This window comes from Phyllostomus hastatus, unplaced genomic scaffold, assembly GCF_019186645.2.
Source record: "Phyllostomus hastatus isolate PE091 unplaced genomic scaffold, TTU_PhHast_1.1 phas_contig_137, whole genome shotgun sequence".
Classification (NCBI taxonomy): domain Eukaryota; kingdom Metazoa; phylum Chordata; class Mammalia; order Chiroptera; family Phyllostomidae; genus Phyllostomus; species Phyllostomus hastatus.
In genome coordinates, this window is record NW_025333583.1 from 7,843,052 (window position 1) to 7,869,682 (window position 26,631).

At 62.0% G+C, this 26,631-nt stretch overlaps 2 protein-coding genes across 7 annotated transcripts; one reads left to right on the forward strand and one right to left on the reverse strand.

The window, feature by feature from the left end:
• Nucleotides 1–313: 313 nt before the first annotated feature.
• Nucleotides 314–19,988, forward strand: OBSL1 (obscurin like cytoskeletal adaptor 1). 4 transcript variants are annotated; one of them, XM_045855313.1, is made up of 21 exons: nucleotides 314–1,677; nucleotides 3,566–3,835; nucleotides 3,928–4,179; nucleotides 4,350–4,652; nucleotides 4,791–5,087; nucleotides 6,186–6,458; nucleotides 7,505–7,777; nucleotides 8,346–8,618; nucleotides 11,329–11,601; nucleotides 12,385–12,660; nucleotides 12,747–13,034; nucleotides 13,215–13,490; nucleotides 14,114–14,383; nucleotides 14,553–14,825; nucleotides 15,835–16,101; nucleotides 17,027–17,139; nucleotides 17,683–17,839; nucleotides 17,998–18,159; nucleotides 18,511–18,615; nucleotides 18,922–19,191; nucleotides 19,854–19,988. In XM_045855313.1, exons 1-21 carry the CDS (start codon nucleotides 666–668, stop codon nucleotides 19,859–19,861), a joined length of 5,691 nt encoding a protein of 1,896 aa, XP_045711269.1. In that variant the 5' UTR covers nucleotides 314–665; the 3' UTR covers nucleotides 19,862–19,988. The 4 variants fall into 4 exon arrangements, with proteins under 4 accessions (XP_045711269.1, XP_045711249.1, XP_045711243.1 ...); XM_045855293.1 differs by lacking the exon at nucleotides 19,854–19,988 and having other exon boundaries at nucleotides 314–500; nucleotides 585–1,677; nucleotides 18,922–19,835; XM_045855287.1 differs by lacking the exon at nucleotides 19,854–19,988 and having other exon boundaries at nucleotides 18,922–19,835.
• Nucleotides 19,989–20,149: 161 nt separating this feature from the next.
• TMEM198 (transmembrane protein 198) lies at nucleotides 20,150–26,557 on the reverse strand. 3 transcript variants are annotated; one of them, XM_045855341.1, is made up of 5 exons: nucleotides 26,194–26,557; nucleotides 25,689–25,821; nucleotides 22,521–23,096; nucleotides 21,402–21,604; nucleotides 20,150–21,004 (listed from the first exon to the last, which is right to left on the reverse strand). In XM_045855341.1, exons 1-5 carry the CDS (start codon nucleotides 26,482–26,484, stop codon nucleotides 20,867–20,869), a joined length of 1,341 nt encoding a protein of 446 aa, XP_045711297.1. In that variant the 5' UTR covers nucleotides 26,485–26,557; the 3' UTR covers nucleotides 20,150–20,866. The 3 variants fall into 3 exon arrangements, with proteins under 3 accessions (XP_045711297.1, XP_045711305.1, XP_045711313.1); XM_045855349.1 differs by having other exon boundaries at nucleotides 25,689–25,893; nucleotides 26,194–26,323; XM_045855357.1 differs by having other exon boundaries at nucleotides 25,757–26,337.
• Between the last annotated feature and the right edge of the window lie 74 nt (nucleotides 26,558–26,631).

Consider the following 26,631-nt stretch of genomic DNA (forward strand, 5'->3'; position numbering starts at 1 on the left):
AGCTCCTAAAAGTGTTATTTGTCAGGGAGACAATGCACCAGCCCCTGAGACCCTCTGGAGCCCCTTTCAAACAAGCAGCTGCCGGCCAGTCACGGGAGGACAGGCTGAGGCTGGAGCTTGAACTGGGGCTGGTGGGGGGGGCAGGTGGTCCCGCCTGCTCTAAACTTAGCCTCGAGGAGCCGGTCTGGGCTCTTATCCTCCAGCTGTGTCATCAGAGAATATTTTTGGGATTGGCAGCTGCAGGCGCCTCTGCCACTCAGGCCCAAGCCTGGCGGGTGCTTGGGGACCTGGCGGCTGGAGGTGGGAGGGAGGAGGGGAAGAGGCCCAGGCTGTGGGAGGGGGCTGGGAAGAGAGGCTTTCTGGAGCAGGAAGCCAGGCCGCTGGCTGGGGAGGCTGCCGGGCCCCTCGCTGTGAAGGCAAACAGGAAGGACTGCCCCCAGATCTCTGGGCTCCCGTCCCGGGAATCGCCGCCACCTCAGAGCTGCAGGTCCGGGCCGAGGGTAAGGAGGCAGGCAGGAGCGGGCGGCTCGGGGGAGAGCTCCACAACCCCCGCGCGGGACCCCCAGACGCACCCCGCCTCCCAGGTTCCCTCCGCAGCTCCGGGCCTCTAAGCGTCCACCGCCCACCCTTCCTTCGAGCGCTGCAGGTCGTCTGCGGCCGCCGCGATGAAGGCGAGCGCGGGCGATCAGGGGAGCCCCCCGTGCTTTCTGCGCTTCCCGCGGCCCGTGCGGGTGGTAAGTGGCGCCGAGGCCGAGCTCAAGTGTGTGGTCCTGGGGGAGCCGCCACCCAGTGTCGTATGGGAGAAGGGCGGGCAGCAGCTGGCGGCCTCGGAGCGCTTCAGCTTCCCCACCGACGGTGCTGAGCACGGCCTGCTGCTGACTGGCGCGCTGCCCACCGACGCGGGGGTCTATGTGTGTCGCGCCCGCAACGCGGCGGGGGAGGCCTACGCGGCGGCCGCGATCACCGTGCTGGAGCCGCCGGCCCCCGAGCCCGACCCCCAGTCCACCGAGCCCTCGCTGCTGCCGCCCGGGACCGGGGAGGGAGCCCCGGTGTTCCTAACGGGGCCCCGGTCGCAATGGGTGCTTCGGGGGACAGAGGTAGTGCTGACATGCCAGGTGGGGGGCCTCCCCGCGCCCACGCTCTACTGGGAGAAGGACGGGATGGCCCTGGACGAAGTGTGGGACAGCAGTCACTTCGTGCTGGAGCCTGGACGCGCGGAAGGGACCGGGGGCGCGAGCCTGGCGCTGCGCATCCGGGCGGCGAGGCTGCCCGATTCGGGCGTCTATGTATGCCACGCCCGCAACGCGCACGGCCACGCGCAGGCCGGCGCGCTGCTCCAGGTGCACCAGCCCCCAGAGAGCCCGCCGGAGGACTCCGACGAGGCCCCCAAGCCCGTGGTGGAGCCACTCAAGTGCGCGCCCAAGACCTTCTGGGTGAACGAGGGCAAGCACGCCAAGTTCCGCTGCTACGTGATGGGCAAGCCCGAGCCTGAGATCGAATGGCACTGGGAGGGCCGCCCGCTGCTCCCGGACCGTCGCCGCCTCATGTACCGCGACCGCGACGGCGGCTTCGTGCTCAAAGTGCTCTACTGCCAGGCCAAGGACCGCGGGCTCTACGTGTGCGCCGCGCGCAACTCGGCGGGCCAGACGCTCAGCGCCGTGCAGCTGCACGTCAAAGGTATGGCGGCGCCCCTCCCAGACCCTCCTACCTCCGACCACCCCTTCGTGCCCCGCGCCGCCCTGCGGAGGTGGAGGGGAGGCGCCAAGCATTGAAATCCTGTTTCCTGACGGCCTGCCATCCCCCAGGGGATCGAATTCAGTAGGTCTCCATGGTACCCGGGAACTTACTAGCAAACTCAGGTGATTCTGAAGCAGATGGTGAAAACACCTCCCTTTCATGTGCAAACTGAGAGGCGCCTAGAATTTTTCTTCTAGTCCACTGGCTTTTCAACCTCCGTTATTTTACTCCTCCCCCGCCCCCACCATGGAAATCCCATTTAAAGCTCCAACATATTAGAGAGAAAAGGATCATTTGATGGCTAGAAATTGTTTAATTTATTTTTAATTTCTTGATTTGAGAGAGAGAGAATCATGGATTTGTTCCACTTGCACATTCATTGGTTGACTCTTGTCTGTGCCCTGACCGGAGATGGAGCCCGCCTTGTCGGCACACTCAGACTGTCCTCTGGCCGGCTGAGCTACCCTGCCAGGGCTATCTATGGCTGTCAATGTTTAGGTCCAGATTTGTAACATGTGCTGAGAAAGCCAATCAGTGAGAACGAGCGGGCTCTTTTATTGAATACACACATTTTTTTAAAAGATTTTATTTATTTATTTTTGGAGAGGGAAGGGGGGAGAGAGAGAGAGAGAGAGAGAGAGAGAGAGAGAGAGAGAGAGAGAGGAGTGAGAGGAGTGAGAGAAACATCAATGTGCGGTTGCTGGGGGCCATGGCCTGCAACCCAGGCATGTGCCCTGACTGGGAATCGAACCTGCGACACTTTGGTTCGCAGCCCGAGCTCAATCCACTGAGCTATGCCAGCCAGGGCAGCTGAATACACACATTTTAAGTGGAGGCTGCATTCGTCCAAGGGTCTGGTCTGTGAGCCCTGTGGTGAAGACGGGTGGCAGCCCTCCCCCTGGGAAACTCTCAGCTCACACGGAAGCAAATGTGGGAGAAAAACTGCCCTGCGATTTTTGAGCATCCTTTCATTGGACAGCTCTCCCCAGGTCTGCAAGAGGAGGGAGGTGAAGGAGAGGAAGTTTGTATTGCAAAGTCGAGTCGCCAACAATGTCTAGTAAATGCTCAGAAAACAGGGGAACACCCTTGTCTCACACTGGAAGTTAAAGCTCTCCATGCAAGGAATTCATCACAACTTGCAGGATTTCACCTTTACTGGTTATTTCCCAACTCCCCCCGCAGAAGAAAAAAATTGGCAAATCTCTGAGCCTGGCCTGGCACGCATTGTAACACCTATGCCACAGCGGTGACCTCGTGGCTACGCCGCCACACACTGGCCAGGGGGTGCTCAACTCTATGAATACCAAACGCCCAGCAGGAAGGCAGAGCTTCCCAGAGCTGTAGGACATAAGCGCTTCTCCAGCATCCTCACCCAGGTGAACCCACCGGCTGGTGTCCAGCATCACGCTTTCTTTTTGCAAAATGCAGTTTTGAAAATGCTTAAAGTCCTTTAAAAAGGAAACTCAACTCAGACCCCAGCAGAGTCTGTGTCGTGCCCCTGAGAGGCCCCAAGTGACAGTTTGAAAATCACTGATGTGGTCCAAGCCCTTTGTCCTCTTTCCCACTTCACAGGTAAGGAAACTGAGGCCCAGGATCCCTAACATGGCCTTGCTCAAGGTGACGGGCCAGTGTCGGGGTCAGATGAGGATTTAGGCCATCCGACTTCCCTTCTGAAGCTTTTCCTTGTGCGTCCACAGTGCCCGCCAGCTCTGGGGAAAAAGCGAACAGCGTGGCTCATGCGGGGTTTGGCTGTGGACGATGCCAGGAGGAGTCCCTCTCCTGGTCGGGCCCTCTGCAGAGCCTTCTCTGGTCTCCCTCCTCTCCACAGAGCCCCGCCTCCGCTTTTCCAGGCCCCTGCAGGACGTGGAGGGCCACGAGCAGGGGATTGCCGTGCTGGAGTGCAGAGTGCCCAACTCCCGCATCCCCACGGCCTGGTTCCGCGAGGACCAGCGGCTGCTGCCCTGCCACAAATACGAGCAGATCGAGGAGGGCACCATCAGGCGCCTCGTCATCCACAGGCTAAAGGCGGACGACGACGGCGTCTACCTGTGCGAGATGCGGGGCCGCGTGCGCACTGTGGCCAGTGTGACAGTCAAAGGTCGGCCGGCCAGCGGGAGGAGGCCGAGGCTTGAGGCTGAGGGGATGGCGCCCTGACCCCGGGCTGATTAATGGGCTCTGTCCGCATCCCAGGGCCCATCCTGAAGCGGCTGCCCCGCAAGCTTGACGTCCTGGAGGGCGAGAACGCGGTGCTGCTGGTAGAGACTCGGGAGGCCGGGGTCTCGGGGCGCTGGAGCCGCGATGGGGAGGACCTGCCGGCCACCTGCCAGAGCAGCTCCGGCCACATGCACGCCCTGGTCCTCCCGGGCGTCACTCGAGAAGACGCCGGCGAAGTCACCTTCAGCCTGGGCAGCTCCCACACCACCACTCTTCTCAGAGTCAAATGTGAGGGCGCAGGAGCCTTTGGTCGGGCTCCCGAAGGGCCGGGCAGGCGGGCCAGAGCTGGAGGGGAGGCCAGAGGCCAGTGTCTGAGTTGGCAGAGTGGACCTGCGGTGGGCGGGCGGGTGGTGGGTGGCCAGAGCGGGGCCCCAGGACAAACCCTGCCTTTGTCTCAGGCATCAAGCACAAACCCCCAGGACCCCCGGTGTTGGCGGAGATGTTCAAGAGCCGAAAGAACATGGTCTTGCTGACCTGGAAGCCTCCCGAGCCGGTTCCCGAGACCCCCTTCGTCTACCGGCTGGAGCGGCAGAAGGCAGGCTCGGAAGACTGGGTCCAGTGCTTCAGCATGGAGAACGCGGGGGCCGTGGAGGTGTCGGGAGACTGCGTGCCCTCCGAGGGTGACTACCGCTTCCGCATCTGCACCGTCAGCGAGCACGGCCGCAGCCCCCACGTCGTGTTCCACGGGTCTGCTCGCCTCGGTGAGTGGGCCCTGTGCCTCCCCAGTCACACCCTGCAGCTCCTGGCCCCTGGCTCCTTAACTGTCCTTCCCCTGCGAGCGGCTGCCCTCCATCGGTTGCCCCTCTGGTTCCCACGGCTGCACTCTCTCCCCTTCTCAGTGCCCACAGCTCGCGTGGTGGCAGGTCTGAGGGACGTGCAGGTATACGACGGGGAGGATGCCGTCTTCTCCCTTATTCTCTCCACCGTCATCCGGGGCACCTGGTTCCTCAACGGGGTGGAACTCCGCAGCGCTGAGTCGGAAGGCCAGGTGGAGCCCGGGGCTCTGCGGTACCGCGTGGAGCACAACGGCCTGCAGCACCTGCTCGTCCTGCACGCCGTCACGCACCAGGACGGCGGGGCCCTCGTTGGCTTCAGCTGCCCGGGCGTGCAGGACTCGGCTGCCCTCACCATCCAAGGTTGGTGCTGGTGGGCACCGGGGTAGGCAGACAGGGCCGGGACACGAGTCCCGTTGGCACAGTGGAGCCAATGCTGCTCCCACTTCTCACACCTGGGCCACAAGAGTCAGGCTCGCCCGCGGTGGGCTGAGCTGCAGGACCCCGGGCCAGCAGGCAGGCTGCAGACCACGTGCCCCGTACAGGGGACCCCTTGCTGGTTCATCAGCATCATATCCAGGTTCTCTGGGGTGCTTCGTGGTTTACGGAATTCTGTCACGTTTGTCATCTCAGAGACACAGGCCCTGGCCCCTAGGCCCCGAGCTTCCTGCCCTATCCCGGGATCACTGACGCTGACATAGCTACTTCCTATGTGCCAGGCACGGTCCTCATCACTTCACATGTATGAACACGAGGCTTTCAACAGCCCTAGGAGGTAGACTCTTTTGTCAACCCGTTCTGCAGATGAGGAAACCGAGGCACAGAGAGGTCGAGTGGCTAGGCCAAAGAAACTCACAAAGCTAATGAGCAGTGGATCTGGACTTCGAACCCAGGCAGTCTGGCTCCAGGGCTGTGCTCTGCCGCCTATGGAGACGGGGAAGGAGAGGGACCGAGGCACCCTAGGACCACAGCTGGTGGGGGTCTGAAAGCTCAGGGAGTGCGCTGGCATTTGCTGTCTCACCACTGCCAGAGATTGTAAGGCCAGTCGAGAATTCCTCAGCACCCACATGGTGGGCAGTTGCCAGCGTCCCGGGAAAAGGGCAAAGTAAGGATTAGCTGGCAGCCAGAGCAGCATGTCCCAAACGCAGCCCGGGATCGCCCCCACCAGAGTCACCTGGAGAGCTGGGTCATCACGCAGCCTCCCCGGTCCCTGTACGACGGGGGACAGAGTAACTAGGAGTCTGCATTTGAACGGGCTCCCTAGGAATCCTGGTGCACACTGAAACCACTGCTCTTAAGAACTGGTGTGTAAGCCCAAACTTGTCTTTTTAAAACTCCAAATGTGTGAACAGCTGTTGTCTGGCCTGTTGGCCCCACACCCTGGAGTGAGCACGTGCAGAGAGGTGGGGGCGGTGCACACGACAAGGCCTGCGTGCAAGCGACTTGACTTTCTCCTCACAGAGAGCCCGGTGCACATCCTGAGCCCCCAGGGCAAGGTGTCCTTGACCTTCACGGCCTTGGAGCGGGCCGTGCTGACGTGTGAGCTCTCCCGGATGGACTTCCCGGCCTGCTGGTACAAGGATGGGCAGGAGGTGGAGGAGAGTGAGTCGCTGGTGGTGAAGGTGGATGGACACAAGCACTGCCTGGTCCTGCCCACGGCCCACGTCCGGGACAGCGGCGAGTTTGAGTGCAGAACAGAAGGGGTCTCGGCCTTCTTCAGTGTCACCGTTCAAGGTCAGGAACCATGGCGGCCTGGGTCCCTCCCACCAAGGCGGCCCGTCTGGGGGTGGGGTCCCTTCCAGGGAGGTCCGGGTGGGTGGGGGGATGTGTTTCAGATCACTGGGTACTCACTTCTTAATCCCCCGGTGAGCAAGCGCACTGGCCCGCCGTGCGCCCTCTGCTGCGTGAGGGTGTGGGGAACCGTGTCCCACTAGGCCGAGTGGGGGCGAACTTGTACTGGACGTCTACTAGCCAGCTGCTCTGCCAGGTTCTTCACGTACACCCTGCGGTTTAATCTGCACAAGCGGATGAAAGGCAGCATATCACCCATTGGCAGATGAAGACAGTGAGGCTCAGAGAGGTTGTGCAATGTGCCCATTATCACACAGCTAGCAAACACCAGAGCTGGGCTTACACGCAGGACTGCCTACCCTGCTGTTGCAGGCGGCAGGGTCAAAGGGGAGTGTTAAGTGCACTGGTCCAGTGGTTCTCAGATGCTGGTTCATGTCCTGGCTGCCTCAGAGCTGCTGCGGGGCCTGTTATAAGCGCGGCGAATGCCCAGGCCCCCCCGACTGCCAGGGCCAGAACACACAGGGCAGAGCCTGCAGAACCACTCCGGGAGGGTGGCTCGGGAACCGCTCAGCCAGCTCACCTCACTCTAAGTGGAAACCTGGTTTCAACTCCATTGCCAGGAGGTCCTCTAGCCCTTGCCTAGAGGCACCCAGTGACAGGAAGCTCACTGCCCGTGGGGAGCAGCTGTCCCACTGTGGCACCGCTAGGTCATTCCCACCTCCTGGCCCTGCCACAGCCCGTGGCACTGACCTCCTCTCAGCCCAGACGGAGGTTCTCTGTGCCTCCCTCCTTCCACGTCCCCACCCTGTGGCCTCCGACCCTCCGTGGGCTCCCAAAGCATCCTTCTGTCGGGTAATCTGCTATGCCTCACGTCATTACCCCAGCGTCCCCAGCACGGCATGGCTTCCACCTTCCCAGTGTTCTCCGTCATGGACTCACATCTCCCGTGTTGGGGGGGGGCCTGTGTGACCCCAACTCTGCTCCCCCAGAGCCCCCCGTGCGCATACTGCACCCCCGAGAGCACGTGTTTGTGCACGCCGTCACCTCCGAGTGCGTCGTGCTGGCCTGCGAGGTGGACCAAGAGGGCGCCCCCGTGCGGTGGTATAAGGACGGGCAGGAAGTGGAGGAGAGCGACACCACGGTGCTGGAGAAGGAAGGACCCCACCGCCGCCTGGTGCTGCCTGCAGCCCAGCCCTCCGACAGCGGCGAGTTCCAGTGCTTCGCCGGAGAGGAGCACGCCTGCTTCACCGTTACCATCACAGGTGGGGGCCTGCGGGACCGGGCGGGGGGGTGCTCCTTGCCCCGGCCTCCCTCTTCCTGCCGACCACACGCCTGCTCATGGCCTGGACCCCGAGGGTCAGTCATTGCAGGAAGTGCGTGGTCAGAAACACGCTGGTCCCAGGGAAGCTCCGCCCTCTCCGTTCGGCTGAAAGCCCTGCTAAGGCTGTGGTGCCGAAGGGCAGAGTTCAGGGCTCTGACCCCTCTAGCCGGTGCTAGAGGGGTCAGAGATCTGAGGCCTTTGGGAAACCCCAGCTCCATCTGGGCACCCAACCCTCCTCTTCCTCGGTCCCACCCTTCATACGTCCCTGTCCCAACCTGAGAATGTGGAATGTTCTATGGCTGGGGCTGTGGCCGTGACCTTGATGTGCTTGGGGAGTGGTTTTGTCTGCAGCTGTCTGAGCGGCTGAGACATGAGGCGCTCTCTGAGGGAGGGCCCGGTTCCTCGCATGGCGCACATTCCAGGAGTGGGGACCAGGCACGGGTCAGGCGGGGTGGCAGGGCCCGTCGCCCTAGCCCCTGATGCCCGGCCGTGCGGTCCCCGTCCTCCAGACGTCACCGCGTGGATTGTGTCCCCCAGCGGCAAGGTGTACGTGGCCGCCGTGCGCCTGGAGCGTGTGGTGCTGACCTGTGAGCTGTGCCGGCCCTGGGCCGAGGTGCGCTGGACCAAGGACGGGGAAGGGGTGGTGGAGAGCCCAGCGCTGCTCCTGCAGAAGGAGGACACCGTCCGCCGCCTGGTGCTGCCTGCCGTCCAGCTGGAGGACTCCGGCGAGTACTTGTGTGAAATCGATGATGAGTCAGCTTCCTTCACCGTCACCGTCACAGGTGTGCGCCTCCCCCAGCTGCCCGGGGTCGCCAGAGGACAGACTTGAGCCCTTGGAGGAGTGGGTCACATGGCCCCTAACTGGCACACTGCGGGGGGCGAGGGCATGGTTACAGATGCCTGTATCGGGCCTCCCCGCCTGCGTGAGCAGGCGCCCGAGGCCAGGAGTAGCTAAGGTCCACAGTCTCATTTATGGAGAACTTTCTTCGTGCCAGGTGGGGCCAGGTGTGTGGGTGACTGGTGCGCAGAGCAGAACCATCCCCTGTTCTCAGAGCGCTGCCGGTCTAGCTGGGGCGGCACCTGTTAACCAGGGGTCGCAAGTGGGTGGTCCCTAGGGCCCCCTGCAGCCCACACATGTGTTTTGTTTGGCCTGCAGAGTCTTACCAAACTCAGGACGGTTCAAATAACAATCCAGAGTGACGCGTCCTCTTGAAAAAGCGGAAGACCCGGCAGCTCTGGTCCCGCTTTCCCCCATGGCGTCGAACAGCTGGCGCTGAGTAGCAGCTGCCCCCATACGGGGCCCATGTGCCTGCCCCACCCGCCTGCTTCTCAAACCCAGATGACTTCAGCCACTGGCCTTAAATACCTGGCCCCTGTGGGCGTTTGAGCTGGCGACCCCTGTGTTAAGTCAATGAACACGGAAATAAATGGGCAGTGACACCTCGGGACAAGTGCTGCGGAGGACGAGGGCAAGGGGGCTCACGAGATAAGAGCGAGAGAGCCAGGGAGAAAGTCGCCACGCTTCCCCGGGCTGGGCCCCAGATACTCAGTCGCTGAAACGCAGACACGCCCGCTCCCCTCCAGGAGCTCGGAGGCTGGCGGGAAAGCCAGACCCTGTAGAGAGTCTTAGAGTGTGGGTTGTCGAAGGTCACCACAGGGAGTAGTGAGAGCCCAAGGCCGGGGTCTGCTAACCAGGTCGGCGGTAGGAAGCGCCTTCAAAACGGATACTTGGAGCAGGGCCGAGTTCGCTCAGTGGGAATCGGTGGGGTTTGGGCTGGAGCTGGGGGAGAAAGCACAGGACGACTGTGGAAGCGGTGGTAGTTCGGTGCCGGGAGCATTGGGGCCACAGCCAGTCCCGGTGTGGGGGCGTGGAGGTGCTGGGGGTGCTAGGGCCTAGGCGCCGCTGGCCGCTGCACTGCAGGGACCGTGCTGCTGCTGCTGCTGCCGGTCTTGTTGCCCCTCCCCTGCCCTGTCCTAGGAATAATGCCTCATCCTGGGCTGGGCTGCCTAGGGCCCCCCACGCCCTGGCCCCAAACAGTGCAGCTTGGCACAGGCACGCCCACAAAGCTAAGAAGCCTTTCTGTGCATCTGTCCTGTAGTGAGTCCCTTCCAGCTCTCCAGCACCCGCCCTGGCCAGATACAGTGGCCTCGGCCACACCTGTGCCAGCCCACGTTGGGCCTGCACACGAGCAATCAGATTCTTCACAGGGAAGCTCACACACCACCACCCCAGCTGTGGACCAAGGAGAATCGAGTCTGATGCCAAGCCAAGGTCCCGAGGCTGTGCAGGCACCCCAGCCCCGTCACCCCACCCCACAGGCAGTCACACCGCAGTCAGCCCGCCTTGATGGGTCCCAGAGAACCAGCCTGCATCCCCTGGACTCAGAACAAGCCCAGTTAGGACGGTGGTTGGCAGAGGCAGAGGCAGAGGGCTGAGTGTGCTGGTGGGCTGCTCTGCCCACGCTGGGAACCCTGCACAAACTGAAGGAAGCTAGCAGTTCCCCATCCCAGCCACAAGGGGGCCGAATGTTAAAGGAGCGCCAGAATGTCTCAGACAAGGTTCTGGAAGACCCCCAGAGTACCCCGGGAATGAGGGCAAGCCCTGGTTCAGTGCACTGTCCCTTCCCATGGTGACAGGTTTCTTCCTGCGCAGGAGTAACTGCCAGTGAGCAGCTGGAGATGAGCTCCCAGAATCAGCAATCAGTGTCCCTGGGGAGCTCTCAGACAGGTGCTGGTAACTCATGCAGATGCAGCGTTCCTGTGTGCTGCTGACCTGTGAGCTGCGCCTGGCTCAGAATCCCCGCCACTGCTCGCAGAGCCTGCGCCTCCCTTTAACAGGTGGCGGTTCTTCCTCCCGCCCTAGAGTAGCCGGGGCCAGCTGTGACCTTCAGGAAGTTGCTGGATCCCTCCTCGCCTCAGTGTCCTCATCTGGAAATTGGGGATAAACAAAGCCTACCCCAGGGGCTGCTGTGGGGGCTGAATGTGTGCAGTGCTGAGGGCTGTTCCTGGAACCCGAGAAAGGGGTATACAAGCATCTGCTGTTACGGATCCGCAATCCCTCATCCACAATTCCAAAGTAGAGAAATCTCTCAAAACCAAAAGGCGTTTTGTAAGTTAGGTATCCGACATCATTTCAGTAAAACCTGAGCTCAGGCACAGTGAGGCTATTTGTACTCCCTAATGGCTCTGCGCGGAGTGAGTGCTCCTCTGTGTTACCCTGAGGAAATGCTACCGTGATGGATGACGCAGGTGCCCCAGTGGGCGCGGCGGGGGCGGTTATGCGACATGGCAAGTGCACCGATCTGAAGCATGCTGGGTTCCGTCACCCCTCTGGCTGCAGAGACTGGAGAGGACAGTTTGTGGGCCTACGGTCCCTCGTTATTATCCTCATCACTCTTCTTAGCGCGGGTGACAGGGGCTTGGTGCTGCCGAATGGCTCCGGGGAGGCTGGCCGTCCGCTCGTAACAGCCTGTGGTTGCCCCCGCTCTGCAGAGCCCCCCGTACGCATCATCTACCCCCGGGACGAGGTGACCTTGATCGCCGTGAGCCTGGAGTGTGTGGCACTCGTGTGTGAGCTGTCGCGGGAGGATGCACCAGTGCGCTGGTACAAGGACGGGCTCGAGGTGGAGGAGAGCGAGTCCCTGGTGCTGGAGAGTGACGGGCCCCGCCGCCGCCTGGTGCTGCCCGCGGCCCAGCCCTCCGACGGGGGCGAGTTCGTGTGCGACGCTGGGGACGACTCCGCCTTCTTCACCGTCACCGTCACAGGCGAGCAGCCCCTGGGGCACCCTGCAGAGCTGGAAAAGCAGGGGGTTGAGGGACATGCACCCAAATCTCCACCTTTCTGCATCTTGAGGGCTCCCCTCCTGCCCACACAGTGCTCCCCCTCTCCACCCTCCTGTCCTCCTCCAGTGTCCTTGTTCTCAGCCACCAGAGAGCTGGAGGTTCCAGATCAGCTCAGGACAGGGGCCAGGGGCCCGGTAAAGAGAGCGTGGCAATCAGGTGTACTCATCCATTCATCTAGTCCACCAGTATGTACTGAGCAACCACTCCGTGCTCCGCACCGTTCCAGGTGCTGAGGGGGATAGTAATGAACCAGCAAGAGAAAACCTTCTGTTTTCATGGAACGAGCATTCGAATGAGAGTGGACAGACAGCAAGTAAATAAAACAGATGGTTTTTGAGGTGGTATAAGTGCACCAGAGGCCAAGCAGGGAAAGGGAATAGGAAGTAGGGGAGAGGCAGGAGGGTGTCTGCTGGGGTCAGACAGATCCGGTCCACCTCTGTCTGTCCATGTGAGCGTGGACGAGTCACCGCCCTCCAAAGAGGCCTCAGGTCCTCTGTGCAGTGGAACCCGCAGCCGTACCCCTCTGGGGAGTGTCAGGAGCGGTGGAGGGAGGGGCACTGTGTGTTTAGCACAGCCCCAGGCACACAGTAGTTGCCATGGATCGTAGCTGGCACCTTTCCCAGGAGCTGCACAGTGAAGGGAGAGGGCTGAGGAGCTAGCCGGTGAGGCTGAGCCTGCCTGCACCCCTCTCTGTTCACCCACCAGCCCCGCCAGAGAGGATCGTGCGCCCCGCGGCCCGCTCCCTGGACCTGCAGTTTGGGGCTCCAGGGCGCGTGGAGCTGCGCTGCGAGGTGGCCCCTGCTGGGTCCCAGGTGCGCTGGTACAAGGATGGGCTGGAGGTGGAAGCATCAGACGCCCTGCAGCTGGGTGCTGAGGGGCCCGCCCGCACCCTGACCCTGCCCCACGCCCAGCCTGAGGATGCTGGGGAGTATGTGTGCGAGACCCGCGATGAAGCTGTCACCTTCAACGTCAGCCTGGCTGGTGGGTGCTCCCGGCCAGCCCAGGTTGGGGAGGGGGAAGCAAGCCCAAGCTGATGCCCTCCTCTCTCTCCCTCTCTCTGTCTCCAGAGCCCCCAGTCCAGTTCCTCGCCCCAGAGGCAGCCCCCGCCCCACTCTGTGTGGCGCCCGGAGAGCTGGTGATGCTGAGCTGTGAGCTGTCCCGGGCGGGCGCCCTTGTCTCCTGGAGCCACAACGGGAGGCCGGTGCGGGAGGGTGAGGGCCTGGAGCTCCGCGCTGAGGGCCCCCGCCGCATCCTCTGCATCCAGGCTGCAGAGCCGGCCCACGCAGGCCTCTACACCTGTCAGTCCGGGGAGGCCCCAGGAGCCCCCAGCCTCAGCTTCACCGTCCAGGTGGCAGGTGAGTGCAGCCTGGGCGGGAAGCCTGAGGGCTGCTCTCTGAGCTCCCCTGCCTCACTAGCATGCCTCAGTCACTCCTCACCCCACCCCCCCCAGAGCCTTTCCCCATCTTGCCTTCCACTGCCCTCCACACAGCCCTCGAGCCACTCCCTCCCCGTGACCCACAGCTCTGTCCCCACAGAGCCCCCCGTGAGGGTGGTGGCCCCCGAGGCGGCCCAGACGAGGGTCCGTGGTACCCCAGGCGGGGACCTAGAGCTGGTGGTGCACCTCTCTGGGCCCGGGGGCGCTGTGCGCTGGTACAAGGACGGGGAGCGACTGGCCAGCCAGGGGCGGGTGCAGCTGGAGCAGGCCGGGGCAAGGCAGGCGCTGCGGGTGCGGGGGGCACAGCGCGGAGACGCTGGGGAGTACCTGTGCGACGCCCCCCAGGACAGCCGCATCTTCCTCGTCCATGTGGAAGGTAACAGTGCACCCCTCACACCCCGTGGGCCCTGGGCCCCCAAAGTCCACACGCCCCCACCATTCTGGGACCCCTTCGTCCCTCACCCCCGCCTCGCTGCCTCTAGCTACACCCAGTTCATGCACAGCCGTTGCTTGGATAGGGGCCTGGGGGGCCCCTTGTCCAGAAACCCTCAAATAGGAAGAGGTATCGCCCAGTGGTTAAAAGCAGGGGCTCTGGGGTGACCCCCCAGGTTCTGGTCTGAATTCTGCATCCCAGAATCCAGCAAGTTGTGTGACCCCAGCAAGTTACCTAACTTCTCTTGAGTCTTCGAACAGCTCCGAGGTGGGGAGGACAGGGCTAGTTTTATCAGGGCTGTTGTGACAGTTTGAGGGGGTCCATGGTAAGTGATTCATTGTCGTTAGGGAGTCAGGTGGGGCGCCGGGCCAGGGTGGAGAGGAGTGGGCCGGGGGAGGCAGGGAGTTGGCACCTCGTCCTCGGGGACTCCCCCGTAGCTGGCCCACAGCAGGCTCGGGAAAGGCCTGTTAAATAACTGGGAGTGAGTCCTCTACCTGCTGACGGGGGTGGAAAGGAGGGAGGGGCAGAGACCCAGGCCACCTCAGTGCCCGACCTCCCCCCACCAGAGCCACCGCCAGCGAAGCTGGTCTCGGAGCTGATGCCACTCACCGTGCACGAGGGTGACGATGCCACGTTCCGCTGTGAAGTCTTCCCTCCGGATGCCGACGTCACCTGGCTGCGCAACGGGGCTGTGGTCGCTCCCGGGCCCGGGCTGGAGGTGGCCCGGAACGGGTCGAGCCGTACCCTGACCGTGCGAGGGTGCCAGCTCAAGGACGCGGGGACTGTGACCGCCCAAGCAGGGGGCACAGCCACAAGCGCCCGGCTCCACGTTCGAGGTTTGATCCCCGTGGGGGTGCCGTGGTGTCGTTCCCTGTACCTGTCCTCCCAGCCCAGTCCCTCCCAGCCTCGCCCTGGTGCCCAGGGGCAAACTGGTGAGGTGGAGCAGGGGGCCAGCCTCCAGGCCCCTCCAGGCTCCATGGCCCCCGCCCTCCCGTTCCTCCCCAGAAACGGAGCTGCTGTTCCTTCGGCGGCTGCAGGACGTGCGGGTGGAGGAAGGCCAGGACGTGTGCCTGGAAGTGGAGACAGGCCGCGTGGGCACAGCGGGGGCCGTGCGCTGGGTTCGAGGCGGGGAGCCCCTGCCCCACGACGCCCGCCTGTCCGTGGCCCAGGAGGGCCACGTGCACCGCCTCCTCATCTGTGGGGTCGTGCTGGCCGATCAGGGCACCTACGGCTGCGAGAGCCACCACGACCGCACCCTGGCCAGGCTCAGCGTGAGGCGTGAGTGTCCGGTCCTCTCCTAGCACGCAGTCCGCCCGTGGCACAGCCTTTCCCGGTGGCCCCGGGCCCTCAGACCCCCACCGAAGTGCCCCTTGCCGCCGAGGCAAGTCAGCCCTGGCTGACCTCCAGGAACGTGACCCGAAGTGGCCTTCCCAGAGCCAAACTTTACTTTTTCTCTAATGTTTTCTGCTCACCTTAGAAGCCCATGTGGATGGTGCCTCCCATTTCAAATGTCCACAGTGGCTTTGCTATAAACATAAATACTACCTTCTAGAAAGACTCGTGGCGTTTCTCTGTTAGTCTGATGTCCCATTTCAGGAGCAGGGAAGCCTGGCAAGTAGCACCCCCGCCCCCCAGGCTGGAGCCTTCTGTTCCCCTGAGGCCTCCTGTAAACTACTGAACCTGTCTGGGCCAGGTCTTCTTAAAAATGTGGCTGGCCCCTACTTCAAGGGTCGTTGAAGACATTACATGAGATAACATGAAAAGTGTCCACACAGAGCTTGGTAGATGGGTCTCGCTGGTGATATTTGCTCTTCTTATTTCATTCATTTAGTCACAGTAAACCCATGTCGCACTGCTCTTTGCCTTGTGTAAGTGGGGAAACCAAGGCTCAGAGAGGTTAAGCAATTTGTCAAAGGCCTCACAGCACACAAACCCCGCGGCAGAGCTAGGGTCCTATGTTGGCATGTCTGACTCCCAGTTCTGTGTTCTTTCTGGGTGAGGGTCACAGCACCCCTCCCCCAGACTCCTCACCCTTCTAACCACACCCCACCTCCTTTGTGTGTCCCCTCTCCTGGCCCCAATAAGCTCGTTCCCCCCGCCCCCCGCCACCTCTGGTGGGCCGTGCTCCCTTCTCCCGCACCCTGGTTCTGAGTTTCACGAGATAGGCCCTCACTAGGTTGGGTGCCAGGGGTGGGGCAGGTAGAGCCAAGGGGTGTGTGAGCCCCCCTAAATCCATGCCCAGAGCCAGAGCTCTCATCCTCCCTCTCTCCCTGTCTCCCCCCACCAGCGAGGCAGCTAAGGGTGCTGAGGCCTCTGGAGGACATGGCCATCGTTGAGGGGGGCAGTGCTACCTTCCAGCTGGAGCTGTCCCAGGAGGGTGTGACCGGGGAATGGGCCCGGGGGGGAGTCCGGCTGCACCCGGGCCCCCAGTGCCACATCCACGCAGAGGGCCACACTCACCGCCTGGTGCTCGGTGGCTTGGGCCTGGCCGACTCGGGCTGCATCTCCTTCACCGCGGACTCCCTGCGCTGTGCGGCCAGACTCACTGTGAGAGGTGCGGCCTCGGGGCCACACCACCTGCCTGCTGACCTCCTGGGTGTGACCCCACTGACCCCCCTCCCCGTGTGGCCCCCACTGACCATGCCTGTTCCAGTGTGCCTCTCACCGACCTCTCCGAGTGTGACTTCCCTGACCCTTGGGCCCTGAGTGGCCCCAGTGATTGCCCCACCTGAGTGTGGCTCCTCACCAGCATGATGCAGCGTGGCTCCACTGAGCCTCCCATCCCTGCGAACCACTGACTGTGCCACTGTGAGCACGCCCGCGCCAGTGTGGGCCCTCCTCCTGCCTGCCTGCCTGACCATGGCCCCACTGACTGCTCTGAATGTGACCCTGCTGACCACACCTGCCTGCTGCACCCCTGTTGCCTGCCTGAGCGTGGCCTTCTGACCACTCAAGTCCCAGTGGTACACTGTCTGTGCCCAAGGATGAATCCACTAGCAGCTCTGCTGGGTGTCCCCATCGCTGCTTCCAGCCCGGTGTGCTCCCCACTGGCCACACCTGTTCTAAGGTCCCCCTTGCTCCTCTGAAGCCATTGTGTCCCCCATGGTCCAAGGTCTCCTGTCCCTCCAGCCAAATGTGGCCCCCACTGGCCATGCCTGTCTATGGGGGATTCCGCTGGTATCTCTGCTCTGGCCGCCCCCCTCCCCCGCTGCTCCCATCTAGCAACAGCATGTCCCACACTGGCCACCTTCAAGTGTTACTGCCAGCTGGCCACTCCTGCCTCACTGACCACTGACCAGCATCCCCCTGGACCATTTGTCCCAGCACATCCCCCACTCACCAGTGACCTCCACACTGATGGCCTGGCCTAAGTGTGTCTACCACTGACCCTTGTGCCCATGCGTGTTCTCGTCCCCAGGGGCCAGGTCCCCATCCTGCCCTCACCCCTGCTCCCTCTGCACTGTCTTCCTCTCTCCCAGAAGCCCCAGTGACCATTGTGCAGGCGCCACACGACCTAGAGGTGACTGAGGGTGACACAGCTACATTCGAGTGCGAGCTTTCCCAGGCCTTGGCTGACGCTATCTGGGAGAAGGTCAGAGCCCAGCCCAGCCCACCTCAGCATCCTAACAACAGGGATAGCGCCCCAAACACACTAGAATACCGAGTGGGCATGCCTGGCCCTGAGCTCAGATTTGCTCTACATTCAATCCTTTAAACTTTACAACAACCCTTTGAGGTAGGTCTCCTTATTGTCATGTTACCTACAAGGAGGCTGGGGCTCTGTAGGGTGAAGTATTGCCCAGGGGAAGACAAAAGGGGCAGAGCCCATATTTGAGTCCAGATTTACCTAATAAATTCCAGAATCCACGCACCTGGCCAGTGTGGTTGGTACATGACCCTGGGCTTCCCGCGCCTGTGAAAACCCTTCTCAGCCCTATCGGGCTCAAAAGGTGACACCTTCCCAGTGAGGCATTTAGCTCAGTACTCAGGCGCAGAACGGCTCCATCCCAGCCTGGGGGACACAGACAAGTTTAAACGTCCCCCCCGAAACCTCTTGGCATCAACAGAGGGCGCCACCGCCTCCTAGGTCTGCGGCCGCCGGCTCACCACGACCCTCTGCCACTCCCACCCCTAGGACGGGCGCCCGCTCCTCCCAAGCCCTCGGCTCAGGCTCCAGGCCCTCGGTACGCGGCGCCTTCTCCAGCTGCGGCGCTGCGGCCCCTCGGACGCCGGGACCTACAGCTGCACGGTGGGGACGGCTCGCGCCGGCCCTGTCCGCCTGACCGTGCACGGTGGGTACTGGGTGCTTCTGGGGCCGGACACTACTGTGGGCTTGTGGGCTGCAGATCGGCCCTTCCCTGGGGCGGACTCAGCTGTTTCTTGGGAGAGGGGCGGGACGGGAGTCCCCCCTCGGCCCCCGTCCCGCCTCACGCCCACGGCTCCGCCCCAGAGCGGGTGGTCTCCGTGGTCTCCGAGCTCCAGTCGGTGAGAGCCCGCGAAGGCGACGGCGCCACGTTCGAGTGCACTGTGTCGGAGGTCGAGACCACCGGGAGCTGGAAGCTCGGAGGCCGCCCCCTGAAGCCCGGAGGCCGCGTCCGCATCCGACAAGAAGGTCTGGCCGACTTTCCACTGGTTCTGGCCCCGTGCTGCCGCGTCCGGGGTTCCCACAGGCCACGCCCCACTACGACAAGTCCCACCCTCAGTCCGAATGGGCCCGGCCCCCGAGCCAAAGAGCAGTCTCACTGTCTCTCCACTGGCCCCAGCTCTGAGCCCTCTGTCCTGGCCGGCTCCGCTTCCCCCTCGGCATCCCAATTCCGCCCATCCAATTCCGCCCCCCTGCCCTAGCGCATAGTTATCGCGTCCCAATCAACCGGGGAGGTGGGGACCTACTCCGGCCCCACCCGCATCTCCGATCCCGCCCCAGAGGCGGCTCCAGCCTCGCCAGCGCCCCCCTCATCCTCAGGGAAGAAACACATTCTGGTGCTGAGTGAGCTGCGCCCGGAGGATGCGGGTGAGGTCCGCTTCCAGGCGGGACCCGCCCATTCCGCAGCTGAGCTGGAGGTGGAGGGTAAGCAACTGCGGCGAGCGCTGCCTGGAGTGGGCGTCACTTTCCGTGGGGCCGGCAGGTTGGTGGCTGGTCCTGGGAAAGCTCCTTCCTCGAGGAGCTCTCTTGGGGCGGGTCACAGAGGGCAGTGCGTTTCCTGGGGAGGAGGGGACCCTGGGTTGAGGCTACAGAGTAATGGGCCTGTAGCACAGAGATCTGCAACCAGGAGTTGAGGACGCAGGGGGAGGGAAGATGCGTTTTTCCTTCGGGCGGGTGGGGGTCCTGCGTCTTCTCTTCCAATTAACTTAAGACCTCGGCCTCCACCCCCAGCACTGCCTCTCCAGATGTGCCGCCGCCCGCCTCGAGAGAAGACGGTGCTAGCGGGCCGCCGGGCGGTGCTGGAGGTGACGGTGTCCCGCTCAGGGGGCCACGTGTGCTGGTTGCGGGAGGGGATGGAGCTGTGTCCGGGAGACAAGTACGAGCTGCGCAGCCATGGCCCCACCCACAGCCTGGTCATCCATGACGTGCGACCCGAGGACCAGGGCACCTATTGCTGCCAGGCCGGCGAAGACAGCGCCCACACGCGGCTGCTGGTCGAGGGTGAGTGGAGCCGACTAGGGCAGGCGGGCTGGCCAAGCAGGAGTGGTCCGAGACACACCCACCCAGGTTTCTCAGGACTTGGGATAGCAAGATGGTTCTGGAGTGTCTTGAAGGTAGGAGGGGGGGAGGCCAGAGATCTCACCCAGGCGAAGAGAGGAGGGAGCTCTGGTCTCAGCCAGAACCACTTGGTTCAGGCAGGGCAGCTGTTCCCACCTTTCTACACCCCTTCCTGTCCAGAGTTCCCCTCTCTCCCTCCCGTCCCTGGACCACGTTCGTGTTACCTGAGCACCCCATCTGTACCCAAGTTCCTATCCTTCCCGATGCTTCTGCTTCGTGCCCGCCACCTGTCCCTCACCCCCCTCCTGCTCTCTGCCGGCCTCTGCCCACCTCAGGGAGTTCAGCGTCAGCCTGGGCGGAAGGCTTCTGAGCTAGTCCCGTTTCCTTTCTTTCCCACGTAGGAGATGCCCCGCCCTCCACCCTGATCCCTGCATACCCTAACCAGCCCCCACTTCCCTGCCCCAAAGACAGCCTCGACACAGGCCCAGCACGGGTGGGGCAGAGGGTGAGGGCCCCACTCTTCCCGTGTGGGTGCCCAGCCTCTGCCAGGGAGGAAGGTGGTACCCACTCTCTCCCCAGCCCCACGCGGAGTCATTCCTCTGCAGGTAGCTAGAAGGACCGAACCAGGCCAGGCGGGTGCCCTCGGACAGCTTGGAAGGCGCATGCCCTTATGCCGGGCAGGGGTGGGGAGGCAGGGGAACCAGAGGTGATGGGAGACAATAAAAGTGATGCAGCCCCTGTCCCTGGCTCTCTGTGTGGCGGAGGAGGGCAGAACTGGCCTGGGGGCCCTGTGCAGTGAGTGACGCAGGGAAGCGAGAACTTTGGTGCTTCTAGTTTGGCCCATGGACGTGCCAGCCACCAGAGACCACCACTCCTGGTAGAAGCCGCACAGTTTGGCACATTTATAAAAGATGTAAAACAGGGTGGGGCAGAGGGAGACAGAAGCATGAGGTGTCCAGGGTGGCATGACAGACACCAGACATGCATCGTGCATTGAAGCCCCCTCCCCCGAGGTCCCCTCCGCAGCCCAGCCCAAAGCAGCACCCCCCACCCCCATCCCCTGCCACTGCCCTCGGGCTAGTGGCTTTACAGAGGACAGGGGACCAGGGTAAGGGCTGCTGCAGTGGACGAGGACAAGAAGCCTCGGATGAATCTCGTTAGGAGGCAGAGCAATGGGAGAAGGCAGACCTCCTCCACTTAGACATGCGGGAGAGCGGCTCGTGGGACCCCAGCAGTGGGAGAGGAGGTGGGGCCAACCTTGCAGAAGCCCTACCAATCAGAAATCTAAGGCAAGTGTCCCAGTGTCCCCTCCAAGCCCACCCTTCCATGCACACGCACACACAGGTGACACACTCACAACCCTGAGCACACCCCAAAGGGGCTCACACCCCGAGTCCCCCAGGAGCCCCTTGGGAGCTTGGGAGGGGCCTTTCCCTCGGGCCAGGCCTGGCCTGAGACAGGTCCTCCCTTCCAGCAGCCAGGCCAGTCTTCTCCAGGGAGGGGAGAGGGACAGCCACGGGCCACAGGGCCGGGAGGGCCGGGTGGTGGACCAGCAGGCCACCCCAAGCTAACAGAGCTGGTGAGCACAGAGTCCTGGCGGGCAGGAGCAGCTGTACTGCTATACCCGCACGGGGGGCCCTACACAGGCAGTCAGTGGTCCCCGGGACCCGTATTCATAGTCCGTGTCCGTGGGTGAGGCCATGAAGGAGCTCAGCGAGCTCCCTGTCTGCCGGTCCCGGAAGCTCTGGATGTAGCTCTGTGGGAGAGGAAACGCAGGTGTGAGAGGAAACGCAGGTGTGAGTGCAGCCGCAGGCCCCTGCCCTGGGGGCCACCTCAGGCAGAATCCTCTCCCTGCAACCCACAAGCCCGTGACTCCCCCCAGGCAGCTGTAGGCCCAGACCTCCTCACGCTCACAGTCCACAGCCCGAGGCCCTACCCCGTACCATACACCTCATTAAAATCCTTACTCAGACACCTCTCCCCCATCCCGCAGCGGGGCCCATCAGCCTCCTGGTAGAGGGGTTCTGATGGGTGGACAAACGCTAAGCCTTCTAAACACTGACGAGCCGCTGGGGAAAGCCCAGTCCTGCTTGGACAGAGCTTACAGCACTCCCTGGTCCCCCGTTCGGACTGGAGGGGCTCGGAGTGCTCACCGGGGAGAGGACATCTCCATTGAAGCGTTTGATGGGCACTGGCCTGCGCCGATACGCAGGGTCAGGAGGTCCGGGCCTTGGAGGGGCCCGGGGGCCTCTGGAGGGAGCCCTCGGGGGTCTCTTCTTGCGCCGCTTCTCCTTGCGCTCTTCCTGCTGCCTTATCCGCATCAGCTGCACCCGGCGTCGCTGCCGGCTGATGACCACTGCGAAGGGGCGGGCAGGGAAGGGTCTCAGAGGCCCACGGGCACCATCCCCACCCTTCCCAGCCCGGGGTTCCAAGCGTCCAGATTCCCCCTGTGTGTGACCTCCCCACTTTTTGCTCCTGGTCTTCACCTCCCAGATGGGACTTCCACTGATATTCGCCTCTGAAGGTCTTTAAGGAAGATTCCTAGAGCTGTAGGTAGTCCCCCTAGCCCCCGAGCTGCCGTCCCCTCCCGGACATCGCCATCTCTCAATTGGACAACCGCCGCTGCCTCCTCACCGGGTTCCCTGCCACGCTCGCCTTCCCCAGTGCCTTTTACACTCAGCAGCCAGGATGAGCATCCCAAACGCTAGACTAGATCACATCCCTGCTGACAGCCCCACTTCCTCTGCAAGACACGCCCTCTTCTTCTCGCCCTGCCCCCTGCTATTCCCCTTTCTCTAGCTCTTTGCATGGCTGGTCCTTTACCCTCCAGGACTCTACCTAAATGTCACCTCTTGGACGTGCCTTCCTTGAGCACCCTGTCTGTGACAGCCTCGGAAGGAAACTCGTATTACCCAGAGTATCTCTTGCGTATCACTCTGCACAACTGGAATGATCTTGTCTGTTTGGATGTCTATTACCTGTCTGCCCGTGCCCCCCGGCAAACCTAACCCCGTAAGGGCCAGAGACTTTTCCTGTTTTGTCTCTGCGGTCTGTCCAGCTCTGGAACGGCTGCTGCTCCATATGGTGTTGTGGAATGCGTGGCACCGCCGAGGTCCTATCTTCCCAGACCACGAGCCAGTCACCTCTCTAATCCCACTGCGGCCTTCCGCTGCTAGTGTGCACGGCTTCTTCTCCCACTCCCGAACTGCTCACCGCTGCCACCACCCCCACCCTCATTTCTCTCATGCCCACCCGGGTCAGTGCCCTCTCACCTTCCGTGTGGGAGTCCCCCTCGGCCGTCACCCTCCACTGCACCAGAACACCCATCAGGCTGAGCAGGGGCCAAAGCGCCAGCAGGGCCCAGCTCCGCCAGCAGAGGGGAGGCACAGGGGCGGCCCGCAGCCGCTCCACGGCGTAGCGCCCCAGCAGCAGCAGCTCAGCAAAGTAGTCCGCGGCGGTGGCGATGAGTGCGGCCCCAGTCACAGCCGTGGCCAGAGTGGTGAGAGGGCGGGGCCAGCGCAGCGTGAGCAGGGCGCAGAGCAGGCCGCCCCCCAGCAGCAGCCCCAGGGGGCCCCACACGGAGCCGGGCTGGTAGTAGGGCGCGGAGCCCAGCAGGGCGGCAGCGGCGAGCAGCAGGCCGAGCAGCAGCCCCACCAGGAAGAGGCCCACGCTGCGCACCAGCATGGCCACCAGCCCGCACAGCAGCCCGATGCCCAGCGCGATGCCGGCGCTCGCCCCGGCACTCAGCTGTGTCTCCAGCACCCGCTCTCGGTAGCACAGCAGGAAGATGACCACTGAGCCAAACAGCAACCCAGTGAGGAAGAGCACTGCCTTGAAGCAGCGGTAACCTAGAGGGGAACAGGGGCTAGTGAGGGGCCAACATGAGGTCACCGGGAGGGAGGCAAGGAGTCTGAGGGGTCAGGAACACGGAATCACAGAGGAACCAGAGGCAGGGCACTAAGATAAGAGAATCGGGGGCCACTGGGGTCCTGAGGGCACCAGTGATGGGGCTGCTGGGGTCAAGGGAGGCCAGAGAGATGGGTCAGCAGGAATCATTTGGAAAACGGAGAGACAGTCACGGAAATGCATGTCGGGTCTTTGAGGGTTAGAGGAGTCAGAGATAGGTCACTAGAGTCAAGAGTGAATCAGTGGTGGGTCACTGGGGTCTTTGGAGTCCTAGGAGTCAGACGAATAGGTCACAGGGTCAGAAGGGGAGCCGCAGTGGGGTCATTGGGGTCTGTGGGGAGGGACTGTTCAGAGAGAGGAGCTATTTGGAAGTCAGAAAGAATTTGAGAGATGAGGGTCACAGGGGTTCAGAAAGACAAGGTCTTGGAGGGGTCACAAGGCTTCAGAGACATGACATCATGAAAAGGTTACAAAGACAACAGGGAATCAGGGTCATTAGGGACTGGCTCCAAGAGATGAGGTCTTTGCCGGTCAGGGGGACTGGCAGGCTGGAGTCACTGAGAGCATGAAAGAGTTTCAGAGAGAGGGTGGTATTGAGACCAGATAAATGGGATCCCTGAGATCACAGTGGGGGGAGGGCCAATCAGGCAATGAGATCCTAGGAATCAGAGAGTTAGGAGAAATGGAGTCAGAAGAATAAAAGTTGATGAGATAACTGGGCCGGGGGTCACTAGGGCTTACAAGGGGTCACCGTCCCCCATAGGGGGTCAAAGAGGATTATAGGGTGAAATAGTGGTGGTGGAGTTCCAGGAAAATGAAGTTACAGGGCCACTGGGCCCTTTAAGGGTACCTGGGAGAGTGAGGGGCTTGTAGATCCTAAGCAGTTGGGAGGATGGGGGCAACGGGTCAGGGAGAGCCAAAGAGAAAGGTCAAAGGGGAGACTCAGCTCTAGGAATGAGGGGAAGCCTCAGCATCCAGGAAGTTCTGGGGTCAGAAAGAGGAGAAGGGCATGCACCAGGGCTCAGAGTCCAAGGGCCAGGGAGCGGGAGCGTTCAAGAGGGTCGAGGTGACAAGGAAGCACAGGAGAGGGAATGTCAGGATGCGATGAGCAACTGCAGAGGGCGTGGGTACGGACAGGGGAGGGAGGGAGGTGACACAGCCTCTGTGGAGGCCCAGAATGCATCCTGAGCCCTTAGAGGGGCACTTTCTTCTGCCCACTCTGCAGTTGTTCCGCCAAGCGTTTGGGGGTGGAAAGAAAAGGACCATCTGGCTCCCATTCCTGCCTACTACCAAGCCACTCTAGGGCGGGGTGTAGAGGCAGCAGAGCAAAAGTCTTGCCCCACCTCTGCCCAGCCTGCAACCTAGACCTGCACACTTCCTCTGCACCTCTCCCAGCCACTTACAATGTACCTCTGGAGGCTTTCCTTGGACCCCCAGCCGATGGAGCTTGCTCTCCTCTCTGAAGCTCTATAACTCTTGCTGTAGAGTCCCTGGGCACTTACTCCACTAGTCCACCTGGCACCTTTGTGCAAATTAGAAAAAAATGTGCCATCCTCTAAGCAAAACAGCCCAGTGCCAAGGCCTAGAGTTCGGCTGGATGTCAGACCCACTTGCCCATTCAACTGAACTCCCTTGTATAGTAGCCGCCCTGTACGACAGTTCACGGCAGCCCTGATTACTGGAGCCTCCCTTGTGGGCGACCTTCATGTGTGTGACTACCATCTAGCTGACTACTCTACAGCTGACCCTTGCACAACACAAGTTTGAACTTCACGGGGCCACTCATGCATGGATATTTTCAGTAAATATACAGTCAGCCCTCCATATGCCCAGGTTTTAATGCACGAATTCAACTGACTGCAGGCTGAAAACAGTGTGGGGGGTCCATGGTTGGGAATCTGCAGGTGCTGAGGACCAGCTTAAGTTATACATGGATTTTTTACTGCACCCCAGCCCTTATGTTATTCAAAGGTCAGCTATAACATGTATCACAGGCGTGAACATTCCAGCAGTCTCTCCCCCATCTATACTTAGCATATCTAATTGCCCTGCTAAATGTTTTCATTTTCTAGCTAGCACTGCAACCCAAACACGTCTTCACCACAATAGCTATTATTTATTGAGTCCCTACTACTTCTCACAACAACATTATGGGAGGTAAATATCGTTGTTCCCACTGTTCAGATGAACAGACTGAGGCTCAGGCAGGTTAATGTGCCCAAGACATCACGATTAGTAAGGTCAAAGCCAGGTTCAGATTGAAGCATGCCTAATTCAAAAGCCTGGTTCTCTGGGATCTAGTGTCTAAGATGATCTACAAACATGTAGGATGAAAGAAAGTAAGAAAAGATAGTTATTCGTGCTAGCAGTAGTGGTGGTGGTGGAGGTGATGGTTGTGGTGGTGGAGGTGATGGTGGTAGTGGTGGTGGTGGTGGTGGTGGTGGTGGTGAAGTTCTGGAGGTTTGGGGTGCCTCAGAAAAGCAACTCAGGGAAACAATGGGGAACTCAGGTGAGGAATGAGTTGGGGGTCTCACCGAAGAAGCAGTAGACGACTCCAAACAGACAGCACATGATGCAGACGAGAGCCGGCAGTGCCTCGTACCTGCGCTCCAGGGGCTGTTCACAGGGTGCACCCCAAAAGGCATCATCTGGCTCAGGGGGCAGCAGCTGGAACCGTAGTGTCGCCACAGTGCCTGGCATAGTGCTAGGAACGAAAGGGACTCACCCTCCCAGGTCAGCCTGACAGAGAGGAAGCTGGAGTCAAGGAGGAGCCCTGGGCCTCCACCAGAATGGGGCAAGAATGGGAGTGGGAGAGCTAAGCAAGGACACACCGGACAAAGGAGTGGTGCCCACAGCAGGCATCCCTAAAGTGGAGGACAAAAGACAAAGGGAACAAAAGTACCTGGCTAGAGGGGGCCAGGATGAAGAAGTTAAAAGGGGAACTGGCTTGGGGGGAGATGAGGGCAGTGTGCTGCCAGTGAGGAGGCAGCCAGGAGACTCGTCTGTGGGCGGCTAAATCCGGGATTGTCCAAAATCTACCTGGGCTGGAGGCGACCTGAGCTTTTGAGTGAAAGAGGCTGTGCAGAGGCCGTAGGGTCCGGGGCTGAGGGGCTCCAGAGGCCCCAGATGCCTGGGGTCCGGGCAAAGTCCGTCGTGCGGGGAAGGCGGCTGCTGGGCCGAAGGGACCAGTCTCTGTGCGGCGGTGGCGCCGCCCCGCCTCCCACACCGACTGGCACTCCAGTCCCACGGCGTCCGGGGACTCGCGCTGGGCCTGGGGAAGGGAAAGGAGCGAGAGCAGGGGCTCGGGCTGCCCCAGAGCCGCGGCCCCATGCCCTGAGCCCGCCCGCGGCCTTTGGTGCTGATGGACAGCTCCGGCCTCTGCTCCTGACGTCACTCAGGCGCACTAGCCAGGCAGGGGCGGGCTGCTTCTGACGTCACCCGGGACGCACCAACCACGCCGGGGGGAGGTAGGGGACT